General features: G+C 45.0%; 1 protein-coding gene across 2 annotated transcripts in view; it reads right to left on the bottom strand.

The window, feature by feature from the left end:
* The window catches only part of wls (Wnt ligand secretion mediator), an 86,962-nt gene that overhangs the window by 32,864 nt on the left and 30,228 nt on the right, over positions 1-23,870 (bottom strand). For both annotated transcript variants that reach the window (XM_072511069.1, XM_072511068.1), the window contains exons 3-9: positions 17,743-17,867; positions 16,226-16,387; positions 11,240-11,376; positions 10,146-10,314; positions 5,863-5,960; positions 4,910-4,973; positions 9-152 (exon numbers count right to left, since the gene is read on the bottom strand). In XM_072511069.1, coding sequence (XP_072367170.1) covers positions 9-152; positions 4,910-4,973; positions 5,863-5,960; positions 10,146-10,314; positions 11,240-11,376; positions 16,226-16,387; positions 17,743-17,867 — 899 coding nt within the window. The remainder of the gene's footprint in view (positions 1-8; positions 153-4,909; positions 4,974-5,862; positions 5,961-10,145; positions 10,315-11,239; positions 11,377-16,225; positions 16,388-17,742; positions 17,868-23,870) is intronic.

Raw genomic sequence — 23,870 nt, 5'->3', positions numbered from 1 at the left:
ATTTGTACCTCATAGTGTAGTCTCCTTGCTTTGGACATGGCCGGAAGTGAACATCGTTTGCCGCTTATATTTCGGAAGACCTGGAACACCATGAAGCACAAAAAAAAGAAATACAGACAGGCACAGATACCTGCGACAATGATGAAGGCCATCTAGATGTGCTGTCAAGGCAAATACTGATTGAATTGAGTGGTTTAAATTGTTCTTGAAGAGATTGTTTTCGCCAACAGAAAACAACATTTGGCAGATGGTCTGCAAATAAAGGAATATCGTGGGCACATATTAAACATTAGAAAGGATATAAAAACCTGCCAAAAAAGTGATTTACACTGGGATATAATCTCAAGTACTGGCAGCTCTCCAGATGTGTCAGCATTAGCACCGCTTATAGTCTTCAGCCATGCCATCTCTTCACGGAATAATGATTCAAAATGGGAACCATGACTAATCAATTTACCCTGGAGCTGAGAACAAGTGCATTACTCCTAGACCCACCCCATCCTACCCTTCCCACCTTAACAGAGATCAATTAACATAGTATTGTTTTATCTTCTTGTCCGTAGCGGTCAGGCCACACTAGGCAGTGACTTAGTAACTAAACCTGTTGAGCACCTAGTGCCATTTGTGCCAACTTTGCAAGAATATTTTACATTGTACTTCAATAAAATAATTGCCAGTGTTACACAGCATCTATTAGTAATGCATTAATGGATATGCAAAACTGCAAATGCTGGATTCCAAATGCATAATAAATGCTACAAATACACAGCAGCTCCATAAAGAATAAACGAGCACGCTCATTAGACATGGGTCACAGAAATAAGGCAACGGACTTGCTCCTTTGCACTGAAGTCCACTGCATTTGTGTTGGATTCAAATTCTAGTCAGTGTGTGTGGATGAGGGACAAGTGCTTCCTTCCTAGCCTGAGGGTACAGAGGCAAATTGTATGATTCCTAACTTCAAATTCTGTCCTGGTTCAGATTTAGTTATTGAACACAGGCCAAGGACTAACTTCCTGTTCTGCATGGTCTATTCCAGGTCATGTACTACACTTAAAAGTAATTAAACCATAAACTACTCGAATGATAGGATTAGAAAAGAAAATTAAACAAAACCCATTGTGCAGAATATTGGAAAATTAAGTTTTAAAATACAGAAAACCTTTGTTTTCAATTAATAACGTGTGGAAAAACATTTTCTGCTAATCTTTCTGCTCCCTTCGTGAGGTATGGCGCCATGGTCCCCTCTAGCATTTTACTCAAGTGCTTATCAATCAGAAATAGATGGTTCAACTGTGAAGATCACCATAAAAAAGAATGGTCCAATTTTCATCTGATGTCTAGAATGGCCTACTTTTTGAAATGAGGTTACATTACCAATTAAGAGCAGGAACTATAGCTGGATTTTGTCATTCCTAGCCCAGGAGCATAGGGTTCACTCTGCTAGCTTAGGTTTGCAAATACCGTACAGACCAGGGATCAAACCCAAAATCTTCTGATCCAGACAGTTCAGCTACATACTGCTTTGACCAAGTAAGGTCATCAGGGAGTTGAAGGCCAGAAATCTACCCATCCACCTTTAATGTTCTATTTTATTGGATCGGTTCAGTGGACCCTCTATTTTATACAGTGACAGTTACGCTAACAAGCCGAATCCCGGCCCTGGGTCACTGTCTGTGTGGAGTTTGCACATTCTCCCCGTGTCTGCATGGGCTTCACCCCCACAATCCAAAGATGTGCAGGATAGGTGGATCGGCCATGCTAAATTGCTCCTTAATTGGAAAAAATAATTGGGTACTCTAAATTTTTTTTTAAATAATGTTAACAAGCCCATTGTTTTTGTTCCTACTCTGTGCTGTAAAGGATGTAGGGTCAGACTTGCAAGAGGGAGGAGGAGGAGGAATGTATAGAGGCAGCTCCTAATACTGGCACTTGTCCAAACCAGCAGGCTCTTCACAAAATTAGGAACAAAATTTGTCAGAGATTTACCAAAGGATGATATTGTCTGATTCTAGTGCAGAAATTATGAGTGTAGTTTTCCAGAGTGCAGTAAAAAATAAAAAAATTTAGAAAGCAATTTGATCTAAAAAATCACTTTTTTGTACACTAGTCACTGCAGATTAATCAATAAGGAAGTGACGGCACTGGAGTTTGCACAGGCCAAAGACAAATTACAGTGTAACGCCCAATAGAAATATTTACTAAGCATTTGGAATTAGATTTCAGTAGTTGAGACACGTTAACCCCATAGGGTGTACCGCTGATTATTTTTCTTCACTGTGTTAAAACATTGTTAAACATTTTGCAGTGTGCTACATGCCTTGACCTGCCCTCCCCCAATGCTTTCTCTTGTGAAGTTGCCGGCTGCCGAGGTTTAGTTTCAGAAGGAGTGCCTCTAGAACCATCAGCAACTATTCCTCATGAGTGTCTGAGAAATGTGATTTTTGTGAAATGGGAGTGTTATTGGTAAGCCTAAGGCTGTCCTAACTGAAACACACATACGTCCACATGTCCCAACAGGAGTCGTAGTTGCTGGAATCCACCTGATCTTTCCCATTTAAGTTGAATTTGTGATAAGCTGCAGCTGATTTAGCACAAACGTGCTACAAGCTCCATTCGCTAGTTACTGACACTTGCCCTGGGAATTTTCCAAGGAGGAATCAGGCTGTTCACAACCTTGATGGTCATATTTGTCCCCAAAAGAAATTTCCGGCACATATCCAGACCATCACTAAAAGACCACCTATTTCCATCTCCATCACATCTTCCAAATTTACCCCTCTATTAAATCCATCTACTGTCAAAACCCCCATCCATGCCTTCTTAAAATTTCTATACTTCATTATTTCAACACATTCCTGGCCAGCCTCCAACAATCCACTCTCCATACAAAGTCATCCAAAAACTCTGCTGTCCACGTTCTTGTGCCAGGTCCTGTTCACTCATCGCCCCTGTGCTCACCGACATACACTGACTCCTGTGGTCAAGTGACATCTTACTTTAAAACTCTCCTTCCTAATTTCTCAAGTTACTCCCCGACTTCATCCCTTCCTCCTTTAAATGCTGCTTAAAACCTACATCTTCACCAAAGCTTTTAGGTCACCTGCCCTCTTATCATCTAATCTGGTTCCATGTTGAATTCTACTTTTTTTTAAAAAACATCCCTATAATTGCATTAAAAACATTGTACAAGGGGGCGGTATGTGGCGCAGTGGTTAGCACTTGGACTGCGGAGCTGAGGACCCGGGTTCGAATCGCAGCTCTGGGTCACTGTCCGTGTGGAGTTTGCACTTTCTCCCAGTGTTTGCGTGGGTTTCACCCCCACAACCCAAAGATCTGCAGGGTAGGTGGTTTAGCCCCTTAATTGGGGGAAAAAAAATAATTGGGTACTCTGAATTTAATAGAAAAAAAAACATTGTACAAAATAAATCTATATGCAAAGATCTAACTTGGCAGAAATGTATATTATTTTTTATAAACGGTATCCCATTGGTGAGGAGGAGAAAATTGATCAGGCTCTGCTCCTGATCAGTCTCCCCCAGGATTCCTGGTGGAAAATGCACTTGCACATGGCGCTATCAGCTCAACTCCAATACACCCATGATAGAAGGAGAAAACAAAGACTTGCATTTATATAGTGCCTTTAAGGACCAGGACATCCTAAAAGGCATCATAACCAATGAAGTTCTTTTTTTCGAAGCACAGTCACTGTAAGGTAGAAAAAGTGGCAACCAATTGGTGATAATAACCAGATAATGCACTTAGTAATGTTTATTGAGGGATAAATACTAGACAGGACACCAAGGCTAACTTTCACACTCTTCTTCAAAATAGTGTTATGGGATCTTTATGCCCACCTGAGGGCTAGACCAGCCCTTGCTTTCGCAGTTCATCTGAGAGTCAGCACCTCCAACAGTGCAGCACTCCCCCAATACTGTGTGGGAGTGTCCACCTTTACTTTTGTGCTCACGTCCTAGAGTGGGACTTGAATTTGCAACCTTTTGACTCAGGAGGCGGGAAAGCTACCGATTTAGCCACAGCTGACCCTGGGGGGGGTTAAGGTAGTGGACAACTGTGGAACCATAATCCAGTGTTAAGTCAGCTGCTTCTGCAGAGAAGGAGAGAAAATCAGAAGGGAGAAAAGCTCAATTTTCTTCTAACATTCAAGTGCACTGGTGAAAGTGCCCAGGAAATGGAATATTGCAATTAATTGCTTTGGGGGCTGAGCTGAAGTAGACTCTTTCTTTCAAAATCTCTCAGCATGATTCACTGAGAATATTACCTCTGTTCAAAGGAACTGAAATTAATCACAGCAGCTTATCTCTGCTGCACACAAGAGGCAGAAAAAGCATTCGCTTCCAAATGTTTTAATAGCAAATGCGCACATCTCACACTCCAGCTCAGCTTTAGAAGCGAGGAGGTGAACTCTAATTGTGCACTTAACTCAGCATTGTGAAATAAACAAGTGTCCCTGCTATTTTCTGAGACTATTTTGAGATCGACCTGAAGTGTTTTGCACTTCACCTCCAGGGGAAGCTGGATCATAAACAATGCCATTGCTGGCAGAGACCATCACTAGTTTTAGATGCAATGACCGACCACACTTCACAGGCCAGAAATGCAAAAGGTTCCATTACTGGCCTGTACAAACCTTCCAAATTGATCACAGATCCAATCTTCAGCAATGGACTATTTTATTCCCAATAATTTGCACCAGCACAACTATTACCCCGTGTGAACTCAGCTATTTAATGCCGACAGGAGAGTTAAACTTGGTACCTTTCTGGGAAATGTGCTCATCTGCTGAGGCAGTAGTCTGGCCTATTCTTCAATGCACACCATTACTTCAATTATTTTTTGCCATTGTTGGAGGAGATAAATGGTTTAGAAAATCCAAAACAAAGGATACAGCCAATTCCGTGCCCACATCAGTGGCCCAAATACTGTAGAAAGGGTTGGTCAGTTGTACACCCCTGTAAGAGGATTTAAAATATTCAGGACAAGTTTGTAAGGAAGAAAATAAAATATTACACTTAAAACATGACACAAACACTAATTCTTGAAAAAAGATACCACTCTATAGGTATCCTTCACAGTATATGGTTTTAATATGCAGTTTGGATGAAATATTATTTCTCCTTTTAGATGTTTTTGCTCCACCATTCCCTGGCGGGAGAGAAATTTAAATCCCAGCCTATGCTAGTGTTGCTCTTCAGGAAATCACAGTCATTGTATTTACACCGCAGTAAAAACACAGCAGACAACCCAGATTCTGGTGGCAAGGTATAAAGAAAGGCTAAGTCTCCATTTACACAGCAACGCAGCTCAGCTGTAGATTTCCCCGTGCTGCAAGCAGTGCACACACTGCTCTCAGTATAAGGAAACCAACAGCTGAGGTAGATTTCCATGCTATTCGAATGTTCTTTTCCATCAGGTTTTTGGGCTATTTTCACACTGCTGGGCTGTACAGACTTTCCCCCAAACTGGGGACGGTTGATGTACAGAAAACAATTGTGACTTTTCAAATAAGTGCTACATGTAATCTTGTGCATTTCCAACAGTTCCCCAGTTGCTAATGTGTTCTAAATGTACTGGAATGTGAAACAGGTCACACAGTCTCTTGTAATGTGGAGTGCAAGAAGAACCAACTCATTAACAACTGCTTATATAATCTAATTTAGGAAAGCTTTCACATTATGGAGTAATGGACTACACAAGATCAGCACAAAACAATTCATTCTATCAATTCTGTTGAAGCAAAACAAGTACAAGTTCCAAGTGAACCTTCTGCAGGAGAGAGGTTACAGAATTGGTGGCTGGGTTAACCTGAACCGCTCTGAAATATATATAGCAAGCATTTACCTCTCACAAAGGTCAAAAATGAAGAGGCAAAAGGAACCAAAACCAATCGGCACGATCTGCTTCAGGTAAACGGACAGTCGATTCCGCTCATTCTGGTCCTAGAGAGAGGAACATGCTGCAATTATATTACTCAGGAACACGAGATTAATATAACTAGTGATAAAGAGAAACCCGGAGGCTTTCGAACAATAAAGCTATGGCCCAGTGTAGCACAGTCACATAGACTAACGGATCCCAGAGCCAGAATCTTACGTGGTAGTAGCAGGCACTCACCCAACCTGAAATAACGTAAAATCTCACAATAAGACGTCGGGTGCGCGTCACAATACCATCATGCACTCGTGCAATATTATGGTCAGCTGGTGCATGCGGGAGTCCAAAGCTCGCCCGCCATCAGCCACTTGAGGCAAGTAAGGCTTCAGTCGCCATTCCATTTTTTCCACTTTACTCATTCAAGGGTGAGATAAAAGGGGACTGCAGCATTGGCAGTGTGAGTTGTTAGGATTTCAGGTGATCACCCCCCCCCCCCCCCCCCCCCCCGAGTTTCCTGCTGCTTTATTGTTGATAATTCCTCCCTTTTCCTGTGGTTTCTGCGAAAATGTTTGCATTGGAAGCTTTTTTTTTTTGAGGGCTCTTTTTTTCCTGACTCTCCTGGGAGGATTTCTGGCGAATGCACTCTACAGCGCCAGACTACATTTCACGCCCTTCGTTGGCTGATGGAATTGCATTCAATTGTGAATGTGACCATTTCCAGGCCTGTCGATCGTGCTTGCACCAACGTACACAATATCCAGGCCCGGGTTTAATTACCATTTTGCGCCACCTTACAAAACTCTACTGGGACAACAACAACTGTTGTTTAAATTAATCTCAGGAAGTTTAGGGTTAGAGAGGTTGAGAAAGTTAGTCAGAAATTCTGATCACTCCATTCCCAAGATCCTGCTTGCAACATATTTGCATAGTGTTTCCATTGACAAATAGTTGCTAATGTTTGCGGTTAAGTCTCAGCCGTGAAGATAACCACTTGGGTGAAGTATCAGAAGGTTGATGCCTGCGGAATCGTCAGAATGGTAACAAGAGTCCTTTAAAAGGGGTAGAAAATTCACTACTCCTTTGTAATCTGAAACAAGATGAAAATTCTGGAACTACACAACAGGTCAGGCAGCATCTCCAAAGAAAGTGTAGTTCCACATCCAACATGCACCCTGATTCAAAAGGATTCTTCATTTGTCTATTTCTTGTCTCAAGTTTTCAGAGCAACACCTTCAATAATTCACAGTAATATCATGTGGAAATTGCAGTCTACAAAGGACTCCTTTGTAGACCCTTAAGCATTCCCTGTTGTCATCACATCTGGATTTAGCTAACACAACATAAATTACTTTGCCTTATTTTGTCTAGTTCCATCCTGGGTCACTGGATATTAGGCATAAGATGAAAACTAAGGAATTGCTCCTATAAATACAACAACTTGTAAAAATCAGAACAGAATAGAATATTCTCAAGAGTTTTGTTACAATACAAAATTTGCACTGGAACAAATAATCATCCTTTGAAATGCAAGGCTAAACCATTTGATTCTGGCTCACTATGTCAGCAAGATCTATTATAATAGTCTTTATTAGTGTCACAAGTAGGCTCACATTAAGTTACTGTGAAAATCCCCTAGTCGCCACACACCGGCGCCTGTTCGGGTACACAGAAAGGGAGAATTCAGAATGTCCAATTCACTTAACAAGCACATCTTTTGTAAGGAAACCGGAGCACCCAGAGGAACCTATGCAAACATGGGGAGAACGTGCAGACTTGTGACCCAAACCAGGAATTGAACCTGGGTCCCTGGCTCTGTGAAGCAACAGTGCTAAGTACTGTGCTATTGTGCCGCCCTATTGAAGTATGAATCTTGCAGCAGTGACACAGTTTGATACACAATTTATTTGCTTTACCTTGGGCTATTTAAAACTCTCTAATTTATGCTCAAGAGAAGGATCATAGAATCATAGAATTTACAGTGCAGAAGGAGGCCATTCAGCCCATCGAGTCTGCACTGGCTTTTCGAAAGAGTACCCCACTTAAGTCCATGCCTCCACCCTCTCCCCATAACCCAGTAACCCCACCTAACCGTTGGACACAAAGGGGCAATTGATCATGGCCAATCCACCTAACCTGCACATCTTTGGACTGTGGGAGGAAACTGGAGCACCCGGAGGAACCCCACGCAGACACGGGGAGAAAGTGCAGATTCCACACAGACAGTCACCCAAGCCGGGAATCGAACCTGGGACCCTGGAGCTGCAAAGCAACTGTGCTAACCACTATGCTACCGTGCTGCCCCAAATGTTTTTTTTTTTTTAAAAAGCTTTTGTTTTAATTTTTTCAATTAAGAGGCAATCCACCTACTCAAGGGCTGTTTGTTAATGCTGGGAATGGAACATTACAGATACGCTGTCATGCTGCATGTGCAACAATCAGTTCAAGATCAGAAGTAGCATAGTTAAATGAAGTTCTCTCTCTGGAGCAACAATGTACTTCAGGCTCAACCTCATTAGTCCCAATTCAAGTATCTGTGCTCTTCAATATTGCCAATTTAAGTGCCAAATTGAGGACGGTTTTGCAGAGTAAAACTGTGAAATATAAATCTAAAACATCCTGATGCAGCAACACAACTTGAGTCTTTGAATCCTGCCCAGCAGTGACATTCACTTAGCCAATTCTGAGCCAATTCTGAGAAAAGGGACAAAAAGAAAAAACAGAAAAGAACATTGAGTGGAGAAGGAGGAAGCTGTGTATTTGACAATTTTTCATTCTCCTTCCACACTAATAGTAGTAATATATTGTATAGACACATTGATTCACCAAAAAGACAAATTGTATTTAATAATCCGTTGAACAGGGGCAGCACGGTGGCACAGTGGTTAACATTGCTGCCTCCTGGCGCTGAGGATCCGGGTTCGATCCCGGCCCTGAGTCACTGTCTGTGTGGAGTTTGCACATTGTCTGCGTGAGTCTCACCCCCACAACCCAAAAGATGTGCAGGGTGGGTGGATTGGCCACACTAAATTGCCCCTTAACTGGGGAAAAAAATGAATTGGGTACTTTAAATTTATGGAAAGAAAAAAAAAGAATCCATTGAACAGATAGTAAGTAATACAACCAATTAGCAAAACCTACACAGGTTCCATTCCACTTAAACGTACACTTGCTACCTTCAAAGGCTCCTGCCATTGCTTTGAGTTAATATTACAAGACATCTACTTTACCAAATTCTCAGGAGAGGGGGCGGGGAAGGGTCTGAAAATTACACTTTACAAATCCAGCAGCAAGAGCCAAATCTAAGAACGGAGAAGAAAGTAAGTAACACCCAAGCAATCCTACAGGGACCAATGTAGAGAACTGAAAGGAAGTCATGGGCTTGACTACAAATTATGGGTCTGACTTCAATTTAATTTTAGGTTCAGATGCATTGGTCACTCCTGCAAATGGTCCCCGTGTCTTACATTGAGTATAAAGAGCACACGTGCTACCCAATATCTAATCCTACAATACAGTGTAACTCATTCACACAATCTCATACGCACTTCTCCAACCTTTCACTAGATTGCAAAATGCTTGTAGTAAAATCATTGTTACTTTAGAGGCAGCACGTAAACATAGAGCAACAGTTAGAATGCATTAGCTTCACTTAACTTCAAACACCCAGCGATCAAGAAAAACAACAAATCATGCTTCCCATTCTGGGGGATAGTGGTTTACCCACACTTTCTTATCGTTTGTCTTAGCATTGAAGCACACCAAGAGACTTAAACAGGCTTGGTTGTCATTGCTTTAAAATAACTTGCCCTTTTCAGCAATAGACTACGAAATGCCAGTCTGGTGTTATTCTACTTCCACTAAAGACTGGGAATTAACTGCTGATCTCAGATTCACTTCCTCAGCCAGGGATTGGCTAGTACAGCTGCCAATTAGAACAACTCCCAAAGCAGACCCCCACCCCATGCCCCAGAGGTGTCTCCAGAATCACCTCTTGATTTTCCCCCAAATGAATAGGTGACTGACCTTGTCATGACACCTGTCTCGAGACAAATTACTCATCCTGGATATGTTAAGTAATAATATCCCATAAAATCTCTCATGCTTTGGCAATTCCTTTGACAGTGAAATGAATATGTAAAAAGGTAATTTTTAAAAGAACATAGAACATTCTATCCCTTGGAAATTAAATAGTCAAAGTCTCTAAACAAGACAGTCTTCAGAGAGTTAAGCATGCTTCATAATAAACTAACCATGAGATGCTCCCCACAGAAGATAATCCAAAATGACAGCAACATGGCATAGAAGATCCCCTGTCGAATGTCTCCAAACAGCAGCATCCACGTCCAGTCAAATCCAATGGAAAACCATTCCACTGGGGTATTTATAAAGGTCATAGAGATTCCAAGTGCAAAAATTACTCTGCAAATAAAATATTAATAACTTTTGAAATTCTACAGACAGCAGAAGCAGTTTATTAAGTTTATAGCAAAGCTTGCATAGCTGATCATAGAGCAGGAATGAGTGCCTGCATGCACAACGAACCCAAGAACTGCTTCAATCCCAGGCACTTTCAAATCTACAGAATTTCACTCAAAATCTTGATGCTTATAGGATACAACTAATTTCTAGAAAATTTTCCTTCAATTATTTATCGCAACTTTACAGTAAACAGTTTATCTTCAGATTTAACTCTTGGTTTAACCCCCCCACACACCTTGCTGTTATGCTGCGATAGTATTCTATAGACACCTTACTCAACTGGTTATTTTTCATATATTAGCATACTATTTGACTCACATCAAATGTTCTCAGAAACACACACACATTACCTGAGCTACTAGATTTATTTTATAAATTTAGAGCGTCCAATTATTTTTTTTCCAATTAAGGGGCAATTTAGTGTGGCCAATCCACGTAGCCTGCACATCTTCAGGTTGTGGGGGCGAAACCCACGCAAACACGGGGAGAATGTGCAAACTCTACACTGACCCGGGGCCAGGATCGAACCTGGGACCTCGGTGCCGTGAGGCAACAGTGCTAACCACTGCGCCACATGCCATCCACCTGAGCTACTGGATTAACTATTTTCAAACACCTTTTCATTTTTTTAATTGCCATTTGAGCAAGAACCATTTTCAGTTGTTATGTGAACAAATCCCGGCTCTGACACAACCCGACAAGATACATAGCAGGTCTATTAAGGGTCATAGGTGAAGGGGAGGTGAGCCACGATGGGCAATAATAGCAAATCAATACCTATATAGAACCAGGAGTAAGCATGAACAGCAGAAAATCAAAGACTACAGATTAGCCAACCATCAGACCCCCTTGGTTTTGGGCTTACTTCTCCAAGAGGACAGGGGGGCGAGTCATCATAGTAATACGCCTCCAATACCAGATCATAATGATAAGAATACTGGGAGTCAGGAAGGTTTTCATCGCAAACCAGACCCTTGTGAATCCTCCATTCTGATGGATTGCCTGTGAAGAGAATCAAATAGTTACTTAGTAGTGTAACTAAAACCTTTTTAAAATTAAAAGTGATATAGAACGTGACATTTTAATGAAGCCTTTCAGACAACAACTTCCCTAGCACCACATACGACAGCAAGGTTAGTGTGCTACCACTCAGGCTAACAACATCCTAGTTCCAATAGCTGGACAATGTTAAATTAAATGTACTGCATAGAAACAGGTCCTTCCACCCACCTGGTACATTGCCAGTTTTTATGCTCCACACAAGCGTCCTCTTTTTAAAAAAAATTTCGAGTATCCAATTCATCTTTTCCAATTAAGGGGCAATTTAGCTTGGCCAATCCACCTACCCTGCACATCTTTGGGTTGTGGGGGTGAGCCACACGCAGACATGGGGAGAATGTGCAAACTCCAGACGAACAGTGACCCAGAGACGGGATCGAACCTGGGTCCACTGTGCCAAAGGCAGCAGTGCTAACCATTGCGCCACCAGCCAAAGCCTTTTTCAATGAGGTGATTCCTAGCGAAATTTCAATGGTGCGTACTTGAGCTAGAGTGAAGACCACGCATATTATGGCTGCATGGTGGTTAGCACTGCTGCCTCTCAGCGCTCAGGATCCAGGTTCGATTCAGGTCACTGTCCATGTGGCGTTTGCAGATTCTCCCGGTGTTTGCATGGGTCTCGCCCCTACAACCCAAAGGTGCAGGGCAGATGGATTGGCCATGCTAAATTGCCCCTTAATTGGGAAAAAAAGAATTGGGTACTCTAAATTTTAAAACATTATTCATATTGATCCAAATGCTTCAGCCTATGTAGCTAAGAGTCCTGACCTCTAACCCTTCTAAAGGCAAACAAGGTCCTGATTAACACACTTTAAACAGTGAGGGCATAAGAGGTTATTTTCCTTCTCTCAATCTTCTTCCTTTCCTGGTAAATTTAGCTTGAAGGTCAATAACGCCTGCTGCCGGTAATGGAAATAAAGGTCAGAGAGTTGAATGCATGGCTCATCGATTGGTGTTGGAGAAACATTCTTTGATTTATGGGACACTGGTACCTGCATTGTGGCACAGTAGTTAGCACTGCTGCCTCACAGCACCTGGAACCCGGGTTCGATTCTAGACTTGGGGGACTATCTGTGTGAAACTTGCACGTTCTCCCAGTGTCTGCGTGGGGTTCCTTTGGGTGCTCCAGTTTCCTCCCACAGTCCAAAGAAGTGCTGGTTAGGTGGATTGGCCATGGAAAATTACCCCTTGGTTTCCAGGGATGTGCAGGTTAGCTGGGTTACAGGGATGGGACATGTAAGTGGGCCTAGGTAGAGTGCCTTTTTGGAGGGTCGGTGTAGACTCAATGGGCCAAGTGGTCTCCTTCTGCACTGTGGGAATTTTATGGATACTAGTGAAAGAGAGAGAGCTGTACCAATGGGATGGTCTTCATTTAAACTACACAAATCTATAACTAGACTACTCATAACTAGAGCTGTAGGGAGGACTTTAATAATTAGTTACTAAAGAAAAGAAATGGCAACACTGCAGGCTAATGATACCCAGAGTGTGACAGGTAGGGACCCAGCATAAAAACATAAGCATAGACCAACACATGAAGGGGTGGGATTCTCCAGCCCTCCCAGCTGCGTGTTTCTCAGCAGCACACTGTTTGCTGGTGGCGGGATTCTGTTCCTGCCTCTGTCAATGTGAATTCCGATCGAAGCCACCCCACACCACCAGAAAACCTGTGGGCGAGGGTGCGATGCCAGCGGGATCAGGGAATCTCACTGCACATGAATGGCCGGAGAAGTCCGGCCAAGGTCAGAGTAGATAAAAATAGTAACATGACAGAATTATTGGCTCTTTATTTGAATGCACGTAGATTTCCTTACAAGATGGGCAAATTAATAACACAAATAGAAATTAAGGAATATGAAATGACTGCCAATGCACATATAAGTTTGCAAAGTGACTGAGGCTTGCAAATAAATGTCAAGGGTATTTGACATTTCAGAAAGAAAAGGAGATGGTATAGCTTTCTTATTAAAAGGATGAGATCAGTAAATTAATGTTGGCTTAGAAAATCAAGATGTATGAATGATTAGGAAGTAAGCAAATGCAAAGATAGCCACACATCATTTCAGTACAGATAGGCACAAATTGTGAACGTGGGAAATTTGGTGAATAGGGAATTCAATGCAGTGAGGGAAGCAGGAAGTGATATGGTTAGCAAATATATTGCTCATTATGTTTCAAAACTTGATTAATTTATGAGTAATTGTAAGTTTTTATTAGTATTGTTTACTAGCAATAGTGGTGTTCATTGGGAGTAACAGGGTTTGGCAGGGCAGGTGGTGTGTTGTGACTGCAAACTGTGGGAGCCCCTGGACACTACTGTGATCCAGGGCAAATAGATCTGTAGTAAGGTGTCATTGGCTTCAACTGAACAAAGTCCTACAGCTTCAAGGGGGGCTTGTTAGAAAGAGCCCACCAACACAGTGGGTTAGCCCTGTTGCCTCACGGTGCCGAGGTTCCAGGTTCGATCCCTGCTCTGGGTCGCTGTCCGTGTGGAGTTTGCACGTTCTCCCCGTGTTTGCATGAGTTTCGCCCCCACAACCCAAAGATGTGCAGGCTAGGTGGATTGGCCATTGCCCCTTAATTGGAAAAATTAATTGGGTACTCTAAATTTAAAATTTAAAAAAATTTAAAATAAATAAAAAGCCCGCTTTTGCATTTGGCAACCCCCGTGGCGGTCTCCGAATGTTTCCCCTTCAGTAACCCAACTGCAGCCGTACTGCTAGGAGTTTTCCAGAGTCCTGCTACCTATTTCAAGGGTGAAAATCCAGTACAAAAGCAAGGACATTATGCAAACTCTTTATAACTCACTGGTTAGGCCCCATCTGGAGGATTGTGCCAAAATCTAGACACCACACTTTAGGAAGGATGTCAAGTTCATGGAAGGGGTGCAGAGATTTACTGGAATGATATCAAGGATGAAAACTATTAATTACGCAGAAAGATTGCAGAAACTTGAATTGTTATCTTTAAAGTAAAATGGGGAAAATTTTTAGGTATCAAAATCATGAAGGGTTTTGAAAGAATAAATAAGGAGATACTGTGGTAGAGAATTTTAATTTAAGGCAATTGGCAAAAGAACCAAGAGGTGACATGAGATAATGTATTTTTTTAAAATAATACAACTACTTACAATGATCTGAAATGCACTGCACTGCCCGAGTGGTAGAAGCAGATTTAATAATAAAACTTTCAACAGGGAGTTGGATGAATACTTGAAGTGGAACGATTTGCAGGATACTAATTGGATAATTTTCAAAGAGCTGGCATAGGCAATATTGGCCAAATGGCTTGTGAGGTATCATTCCAGGAATTATTGGCACTAATTAGTCAATATTGGTATTTGGAGTCTATTCTGTTCTAGACAAGTCATTTCCTTCCATTTACCTATTTGGCAGAAGGCTCGCTCAGTTTTCATAATATTCTTAAATGTCAATAAATGCTATTAACACTCCTAAAAAGGAGAACAAGTTCAATAAAACTTGATGAAAGGAATGAACTTTCTCCCTGGTCTCTACCCAGCATATGACCCAGCCAGGTTAATGTGTGTCTCAACATATTGAGAGAGTTCTGAACAGCCTGGGCGCGATTCTCCACTCCGACGCCGGTTGGGAGAATCGCCTGGGCCGCCAAAATTTCCGGGGACGCCGGTCCGACGCCCTCCCGCGATTCTCCCAAGCGGCGGGAACGGCCCGGTCGAGTTTCGCGGGCCGCAGGCCGGAGAATCGCCGGAGACACCCAAAATGGTGATTCTCCGGCACCCCCGCTATTCTGAGGCCCGGATGGGCCGAGCGGCCAGGCCAAAACGGCGGGTTCCCCCCGGCGCCGTCCACACCTGGGGCGTCATTCTCCGCCGGCGGGAGTCTCCGTTCTGCCGGCACCGGGGGGTTTCCCGATGGCGTGGGGCTGCCCCACAATGGGAAACCCCATTGACCGGCCGGTGTTACAGAGACTCCCGCCGGCCAGTCGACGCAGAAATGTGGCGGGGCGGGTAGGAGAATTTCGCCCCCTGTCCCTGCAGTCGTGGGCGGTGCGTGAACGCTGGGGGGGGCGGCCTTGGGGGTGTGAGGGGGGGATCCTGCACCAGCCTTGGGGGTGTGAGGGGGGGATCCAGGCTTCACCTGGAATGTGAGGTGGCCCGCGATCGGTGCCCACCGATCGTCGGGCCGTCCTCTCTGAAGGAGGACCTCCTTCCTTCCGTGGCCCCGCAAGATCCGTCCCCCATCTTCTTGCGGGGCAGACTTAGAGAGGACGGCCAACCCGCGCATGCGCGGATGACGTCCGTTATGTGGCGCCGGCCGCGTCATCTATGCGGCGCCGCTTTCACGCGGGCGACAAGGCCTGGCGCGTGTAGATGACGCGGCCCCGATACTGGCCCATTGTCAGGGCCTGAATTGGTCATGACCGGGGCCGTTCCGCGCCGTCGTGAACCTCGACGGCGTTCACGACGGCACGGCCACTTCGGCGTGGGAGTGGAGAAACCCGCCCCCAGTGTTCCCACCAGGACTCTCTGGAGCTCCCTTAGTAACTGCGTTTGTGCGCAGTCATCTGTGGAAGACAGGATGATATTTGGCTAGAATTCCTCTATGGTCAATAATAGATAAGACAGTCAATCTTTAGGTCTGGCAAGGCAGTGCAGGATTGCTGGGACTGCCAGAATCTTTCCTTAATTAGTGTCTTCTGCAGTGGAAGGAACACAAGCAAATTCATTAATATTTGATCAATGACTAGTGTGAAAAGTCAAACATGATGATTTAACATCAGAACAGAGCAGCAATTATATCGATGACATTACCGCCATCCGGAGATCCTTGAGTTTTCCAATCTTCATGTTAATATTCTTCTTCTCATTGACAGGAAGTCGAATGTTAATTAAGTAATACTTGTGTGCCACACTCCCCAATTCCATGAAGGGAAGTAGATCACAATTGTACAGTTGGCCCTGACTATCATAATGCTGAAAAAAATATACAAAATTAGAATTAATTACCCTCCACAACAAAATTAGAATTAATTACCTTCCACACAATGAAGGAACTGGACAGTTTATTACACAAGTAGAATTTTTCCCCTCCTCTCTCCAAGGTATTCATGCTGTAATGTAATTTCATGGACACTAATGGGCAGCACGGTACCATAGTGATTAGCACAATTGCTTCACAGCTCCAGGGTCCCAGGTTCGATTCCTGGCTTGGGTCACTGTCTGTGCGGAGTCTGCATGTTCTCCCTGTGTGTGCGCGGGTTTCCTCCGGGTGCTCCGGTTTCCTCCCACAGTCCAAAGATGTGCAGGTGAGGTGGATTGGCCATGCTAAATTGCCCTTAGTGTCCAAAATTGCCCTTAGTATTGAGTGGGGTTACTGGGTTATGGGGATAGGGTGGAGGTGTGGGCTTGAGTAGGGTGCTCTTTCCAAGAGCCGGTGCAGACGCGATGGGCCGAATGGCCTCCTTATGCATTGTAAATTCTATGATTCTTTATATGTGAACCCCAACCCAACCATCAGCAGCCTTTTTGTAACTGGAGGGCACCACAGTCAAGAATAATGCTGACCCAATCCAAATCCACACAAGTACAGCAGTTAGTAGAAATTAGCCATGGTTCTTGCTTCCAAATTTCTTTTAAAATGTGACAAGCATTTAAAAAAAAGTTTCATTGCCAAATGCACTACCCAGTGTGGTACTGGACCATATTGAGATGCTCTAAAGTTCAGTCGCAGGTCCATGTGGAGTTAACTGATATCACCCAAGTGCAGTGGTGTCTGATTTTGCCCCGGGGGGGGGGGGGGGGGGGGGGGGGGGGGGCTACCTTTTAGGATCAAATATGATGAATGGGTACTTGACAAAGTGAGGGAATAGTATTTGTGAAGTTGGACGCAGCAAGTCGAAGGATTTAGAAGAAGCATCGGTAGACCGTTTAACCATAAGAGGTATCACAGCCCTGTCCTCAAGTCAATATCTATACAAGTGTATGTTGCAGGGTTTGTAACTGGATAAGAGCAGGAATAGTAACTTTGGCTGGCTTTTGCCTATATTTAGCACTCTGCATTGTGACTAGTTGTGCTGCCTACCATTCTGACCAAAACCAGCTAACTTAACACAGACCAGGAAATAAACCTGGAACCCACTAATCTGAGGTGTAAAAACTCCAATGGGGCATTTCTGAAATGATTCATCAGTGGCGTTCATGGAATACAATATATACTTGGCATGCAAGTTTGTTCATTATTTAATCTGCATCGTATTGCTCAGAACTTTTAAACTGGATCTTCTATTCACACTTGTAATGAGATGCTGTAGAAATAAGCTAGGACTTACTTTTGGTGATGAAAAGTTGCAATTTAGCTTCCGGTTCTCAATTGAATGGGCCATTTCTGTCCATTCACTAAAGCGGTCATCACGATAACCGAGTGAGACATCCAATGTCACCACAGCTCCCTCACCTGAAGGGGGGGGGGGGGGAAGAAAACAAAAATCAAAATCAAAATTCAATCTTAGCCAATTATTTTTGGAAACAAATTCTTCTCTTATGTACAATGAGACAACTCTGACAATGAATGAATCTCACAAGAGATTTTGTCCAAGTGCTTCCCAATTAAATAGCACAGTGTATAATGCCATCCGAGATGCCTTGCACAGAATCTCGAATTAGCTTTTCTGGTCTCAAGGCCGCTAGTTTGGTTGAAGGTCACTTGCACCTTTCTGGAGGGGAGCAAGAGAAGGAACCTCTAGTTGCGTTCCAGACTTAACCAAAGGGAAAAACGGGACTAGCACCGTTCTGTGGTGTAATCATCTTCCATTTGATGCTACAACTGCTGCAAAAACACACACTTTAAGAACATTTTACCATAAAACCTTGGGATAAAATCTGACAACGATTCCTCCTTTTCCTTTACATCACTGCTGTCAACAGCTGTGAGTGGAATGGATTTATATTGCAGATGTGGAGGGGCTGTTTCTCATGGTTGTATAGTCTAGAACTAAAGGGAGTTAGTCTCAGGATAAATGTTTAAAACTGAAATGTGGGGCAGCACGGTGGTGCAGTGGTTAGCATTGCTGCCTCACGGCGCCAAGGTCCCAAGTTCGATCCTGGGTCACTGTCCGTGTGGAGTTTGCACATTCTCCCTGTGTTTGCGAGGGTTTCACCCCCACAACCCAAAGATGTGCAGGGTAGGTGGATTGGCCACACTAAATTGCCCCTTAATTGGAAAAAAATTAATTGGGTACTCTAAATTTTTTTTTTTTAACTGAAATGAGCAGAAAATCCTGCACTTATGGGGGTTGTTGTGAAGTTTTGGAATTCTCCATTCCACAGCACTGTGGATTGATCACAATTTTGATGATTTTCAGGTGCATGCTTGAATGGAGTGGTGGTAGATCAGTCCGGATCATATTGAATGGTGGAAATGCTGGAGGGTCAGTGTGAAACAAATAAGCAACATCACTGACTGAAGAGGTTGCAAGACTCACCTGAAGACTGTTAAAAGCCTACAGGAGACCCAGGGATTTGCAACATCAGAATCACGGTGGCCTCACCTGAATACGATCTGCTCAGATGAGGGGGCAGGGCGAGCCCCCTTTTTCCTAGGACTGCTGGGATACAAATACCCCGGCCCGGGTGTGGGCTGGGCGCGGGAGGCCCATCGGGGAGTAGGAATGTATAGTAACTGGAATAAAACCAAACTTTTCGACAGACGTCGGGTCCGAGTGGTCGCTTGCCTGAGACTTTACACTGGCAACGAGGATGGAATGTACACCGGATGACAACGATTACATTGCATGCCACCGAGCGGCTCAGGCAGCCTTTTAGTGTTCACGGCCTCCCGGAGGTACTCGGGTCGGACAATGGCACCGCAATTACTAGTTTGGAGTTTGCGAATTTTATGAAAAAGGGCTCCATCATGTCCGTGCCCAGCCTCGTCATCCATCCTCAAATGGGTTGGCAATACATGCTGCACAGACATTGAAACTTGGGATGAGAAAACAGACCTCAGGCTCACCAGAAACTTGCCATGCTCATTTCCTGTTCTACTATAGGACCAGGGCCACACGCTACCACCAGGGTGGCGCACGTGATTGAGCCTCGTTCACCAGACATCGCGGATAGGATCCGTGACCAGCAGGAACAGACCAGAGCGAAATGAGCTCGGTCTGTGACTCAGTTTACGTCCGGACTTTTACTTACAGGGCATTATGGAGTCCGGGCTGGTCTCGTACACGGTGCGGGTGCAAGGGAAGGACTCCAATAGGCACGTGGACCATCACCGGAGCAGGGTGGAACAGTTACCAAAGGACCGACCTCTGATCCTGAGCTCGGTGGTGCCCCTCCCTCCAGAGATTCCAGTGCCAGTGGTATCCAGCAAGGCAACCGGACCTTCCGACTCCAATATGCAGAAGATCGACCAGTCCGACCAGGAGTCGGAGAGTTTTTGCCCATAGAAACCGACGCAGATCCAGTGGTGACCGCTGAACAAAAGGCGGTGGAACCACCCAGATGTTCAACTAGGAAGCGAGACTCCCCGGTCCGTTACACCTCTCCGGGCACAGTGCAGCGGGCGCCGGATAATCAGCCCTTGGCTGATTTCCCCGTTCCATCAAAACGGATGACGTTATTGGACTTTTGGAGGGCGGGTGGGGGGGGGGTGTTATACCCTACAGGAGGCCCAGGGATCTGCAACATCCTGTGGCCTCACCTGAATACGATTTACCCAGATAAGGGGCGGGGTTAACCCTCCTTTTCCTAGAACTGCTGGGATAAAAATACCCCGGCCCGGGTGTGAGCCGGGAACGGGAGGCCCTTCGGGCATAGGAGGATTGTAGTAGCCAGAATAAAATCAAACTTTTCGATAGACATCGCTTCCGAGTGGTCGCTTGCCTGAGACTTTAGAGACATATCTGAATGTTTTGCCAGGGGTATCTTCACCTCAGCTTTGAGCATACTGTTCCTAAATGGCAGAGAGCAGCAGTTCTTTTGTTCAGCCAGAGGCTAACAATGAAATTTCACTGATCGTTTTCCATGACTAAACTGTACTTCTCCTGGGCCAGAACTTCCTTGGAATGGTATGCCAATCAACAATAGATTGGAACTGAACATTTCTTGCCTGGACTTCCATCCCAGACCTGGTGGGAAATGTGTAGCGCATCAGTTCCGATAAGTGCAGGCCAGCAGCGTTGGGTGGGACAATGAAATTACATCTATCCCCTTTTAATGGCATTAACTGTCATCTACCAGGGCAGCATGGTAGCATAGTGGTTAACACCATGGCTTCACAGCGCCAGGATCCCAGGTTCGATTCCCGGCTTGGGTGTGCGGAGTCTGTACGTTCTCCCGTGTCTGCGTGGGTTTCCTCCGGGTGCTCCGGTTTCCTCCCACAAGTCCCGAAAGACGTGCTATTAGATCATTTGGACATTCTGAATTCTCCTTCTGTGTACCCAATGTGGCGCCTAGGGGCTTTTCACAGTAACTTAATTGCAGTGTTAATGTAAGCCTACTTGTGACAATAAAGATTTTTTTTTTTTTTAAAAAGGTAAGTTTAAAGGTTCCAGACACTTTGAGAAGCATGTTAGGTAAGTGGGTGAAGGGGTAGGGAGGGTGGGGTCAGTAATATATACCCAGGAGTTGGAAGTAGTTTGAATTCTGCAAATGTTTCCTGAGCAACTATCCTGCTTAGAGAGAGTCGCAACCATCTGAAGTTGCCAATTTAAATCAGAGTATTGGATGGTTCCAGGTGCCTGGTAAAAGTAGTAGTCACCACAGTCCCAGGTGACTGGTGGTGATTTAACCAGAGGATGACTACACCTCAGGCGAGAGAGATGGGGCACGGTTGAGACAGCGGGATCTTCATAAATAACCTCAGCCGGTACGGGGATTGAACCCACGCTGCTGGCCTGCTCTGCCAACTGAGCTAATAGGGTTTGCAACAGTTATTCTAAACGTCGAGATTAGTTTACTGGTTGGAAAGGAATTCCGAGATATCAACTGAGGCTGGCGGAACCAGGGGATAATATTTTTTTCATGAAGGCAAACCAATACAGAATGATTAATGCAGCTTTCAGTCTCCAGGATATTCAATGGCAAACATTCTACAAATTTACAAACTGCTGTTTAAATCTTTTTCTTTTAAATAGGTATTTTATTTCAAACATGTTCAACAAAATAACTTTAACATCCAGAGTATGCAGTTTGTACATTTCCTTCCCTCCCCTCCCCCAACCCCGGCAACAAACAGCTCAAATATAGCCATGAATGGCCTCCACCGTACCTCAAAGCCCTCCTTCATGTTTTTACAACCCGAGTGTCCCAACCATGCCATGACCCCTGGTGGCATGGCCAACCTCCAATTCATTGGGCAATCAGGGAGCGAAGGCTACGATATCGGCCCCCTTCCCCTCCAGCAGCTCTGGCACTTCCGACACCACAAAGATCGTCACCATAGGGTCTGGCTTCATCTCAAACCCTACAATCCTCAAGGAGGTTCCTCAACACCATCTCCCAAAAATTGGCAAAACTCCACGCACCCCCAGAACATATGGGCATGGCTCATCAACCCCTCTCACATCCGTCCACTACTTCCGGGAAAAACACACTCATCTGGGCTGCGAGTCATGTGGACCCTATACACCACCTTAAACTGTATATAAGACACAGGAGAAGGTAGAGTTCACTCAGCGCATCACTTCACACCAAAGTCCCAACCCTATCTCCCTCCCCAACTCCCCCTTTCATTAAGGTGGTGCCCTGCTCTCCCAACATCCATATATGTCCCCAATCCTACCATTCCTCCCTTCATCCATGAGCAACATTTTCTCCAATAAAGTATATTCCGGTACCTGAGGGAATGAGGGCAGCTCCTTGCAGTCCCTCACCTGCCAGTATGTGACATCACTCCCCTGTGGAAGCTCAAACTTCTCCTGCAGCTCCCCTAGCCCAGCAAACCTTCCCTCCATAAACATGTCCCTGTCCCTGGCCCGCACTAGCCCTTCCTCCCGCCATCTCCTGTACATCCCATCCATCCTCCCCTGGCGCAAACCTATCACCGACATGTGACCTAGTTTAAAGTGCCTCATCAGCGGTTACAAACTTTTATGGATGACTCCACCACAGGGCTACTTATGTACTTGCTTGGGACAAACAGCAGCAGGTCCGTCACAAGGACCCTCAGGCTCGTCCTCTCGCACAAGTCCTCCTCTAGCCTGACCCAATCTATACACACACCCCACACCCCCATTACCAGGACTTTCACGTCACTGTTCAACAGCGAGATGGGCCTTTAGGACCCACACATCAGGGGGTTCTTTCCTTTTTTGGAATCAGCAAAATTGACACTTGCACCAGCATACCCAGCAGTTCTCCGTTGTTTCGGGAGGCCAACTGCATCGTGAACTGCTTATAAATTTCCGTCAGACAGCGGTCTGGCCCCGGCATCATGCCAATGCACTCCCATCACTTCCTTCAGCCCTAATGGTTGCTCCAGCACCCATCTTTTCCTATTCTCCAACTCCAGGAAATCCAACCAACCCATCCAGCATCTCTCCATACTCACACTGCAACCCCCATCCCCGCCCAGCTGACCCACTACCATTCCAATAAGCTGCGGAAGTCCAGGTCCAGAATCGCTACCAACAGCTTCTTCACAGACCCGGCATCATCCCAATTTGGCGCAAATACATTCACCTATACACTGGAAGTTCCCACCAGCACCCCACTCACTATCACAAACCACTCTCTCTTCCCCCCCGGGGTCCCACACCTCCCAAGCCCCCGTAAACCCCGTTTTCTTATTCAGCAGAATGACAACCCCCCCCCCCCCTCGACTTCAAGTGATACCCAGAGTGGGACACTTGCCCCACCTACCCCTTCCTCGGCCTCATCTGATCTCTCACCCGGAGATGCGTCTCCTGCAAGAACATCACCTCTGCTTTCAAGTGCCCGAACGCCCAGGGCTGCTTAACCTGCCCATTTGGCCCGCAAACAGTACAGGTCATGACTCTCACCGGGGGCTTATGCCTCGAGTCCCCCATTCCCTTTCTGAATCGGACCCACCCAAGATGGTCCCGCGCCCCATCCACGCCCAAACGCTGCATTGCCTCCCCCCAGCCAGGCTAAGCACTGCAGCACCGCACACCTCCCCACCCCCAATTTCACTTCCGGTCACTTGCATTTCTTGCTAGTGTGGCAACTCCTACCTTCACTTCCCCCTCCAAGCAGCACCCCACTGTTACTTCTCTCCAGCCCTCCTCCCCAGCCCATCCCCTGACCCAATGCAAGCAGCATCATCCCAAAAAGGCCCCCATACAGAACATTCTTAACCCGCCCCACCACTCCACAACCCCTCATGTGCTGTACCGAGCATAACAAACCGCACAATTAAACATGCCGAAGGGCCACCCTCCAAAATAGCAACAATTTAACTTCAATACAAAAATATAATAAAAAGAACCAGTCC

This window comes from Scyliorhinus torazame, chromosome 7 (genome assembly GCF_047496885.1).
Source record: "Scyliorhinus torazame isolate Kashiwa2021f chromosome 7, sScyTor2.1, whole genome shotgun sequence".
In the NCBI taxonomy this organism is placed as follows: Eukaryota; Metazoa; Chordata; class Chondrichthyes; order Carcharhiniformes; family Scyliorhinidae; genus Scyliorhinus; species Scyliorhinus torazame.
Note: the sequence above shows the minus strand (reverse complement) of the source record. Positions and strands in the feature narration are given on the sequence as shown.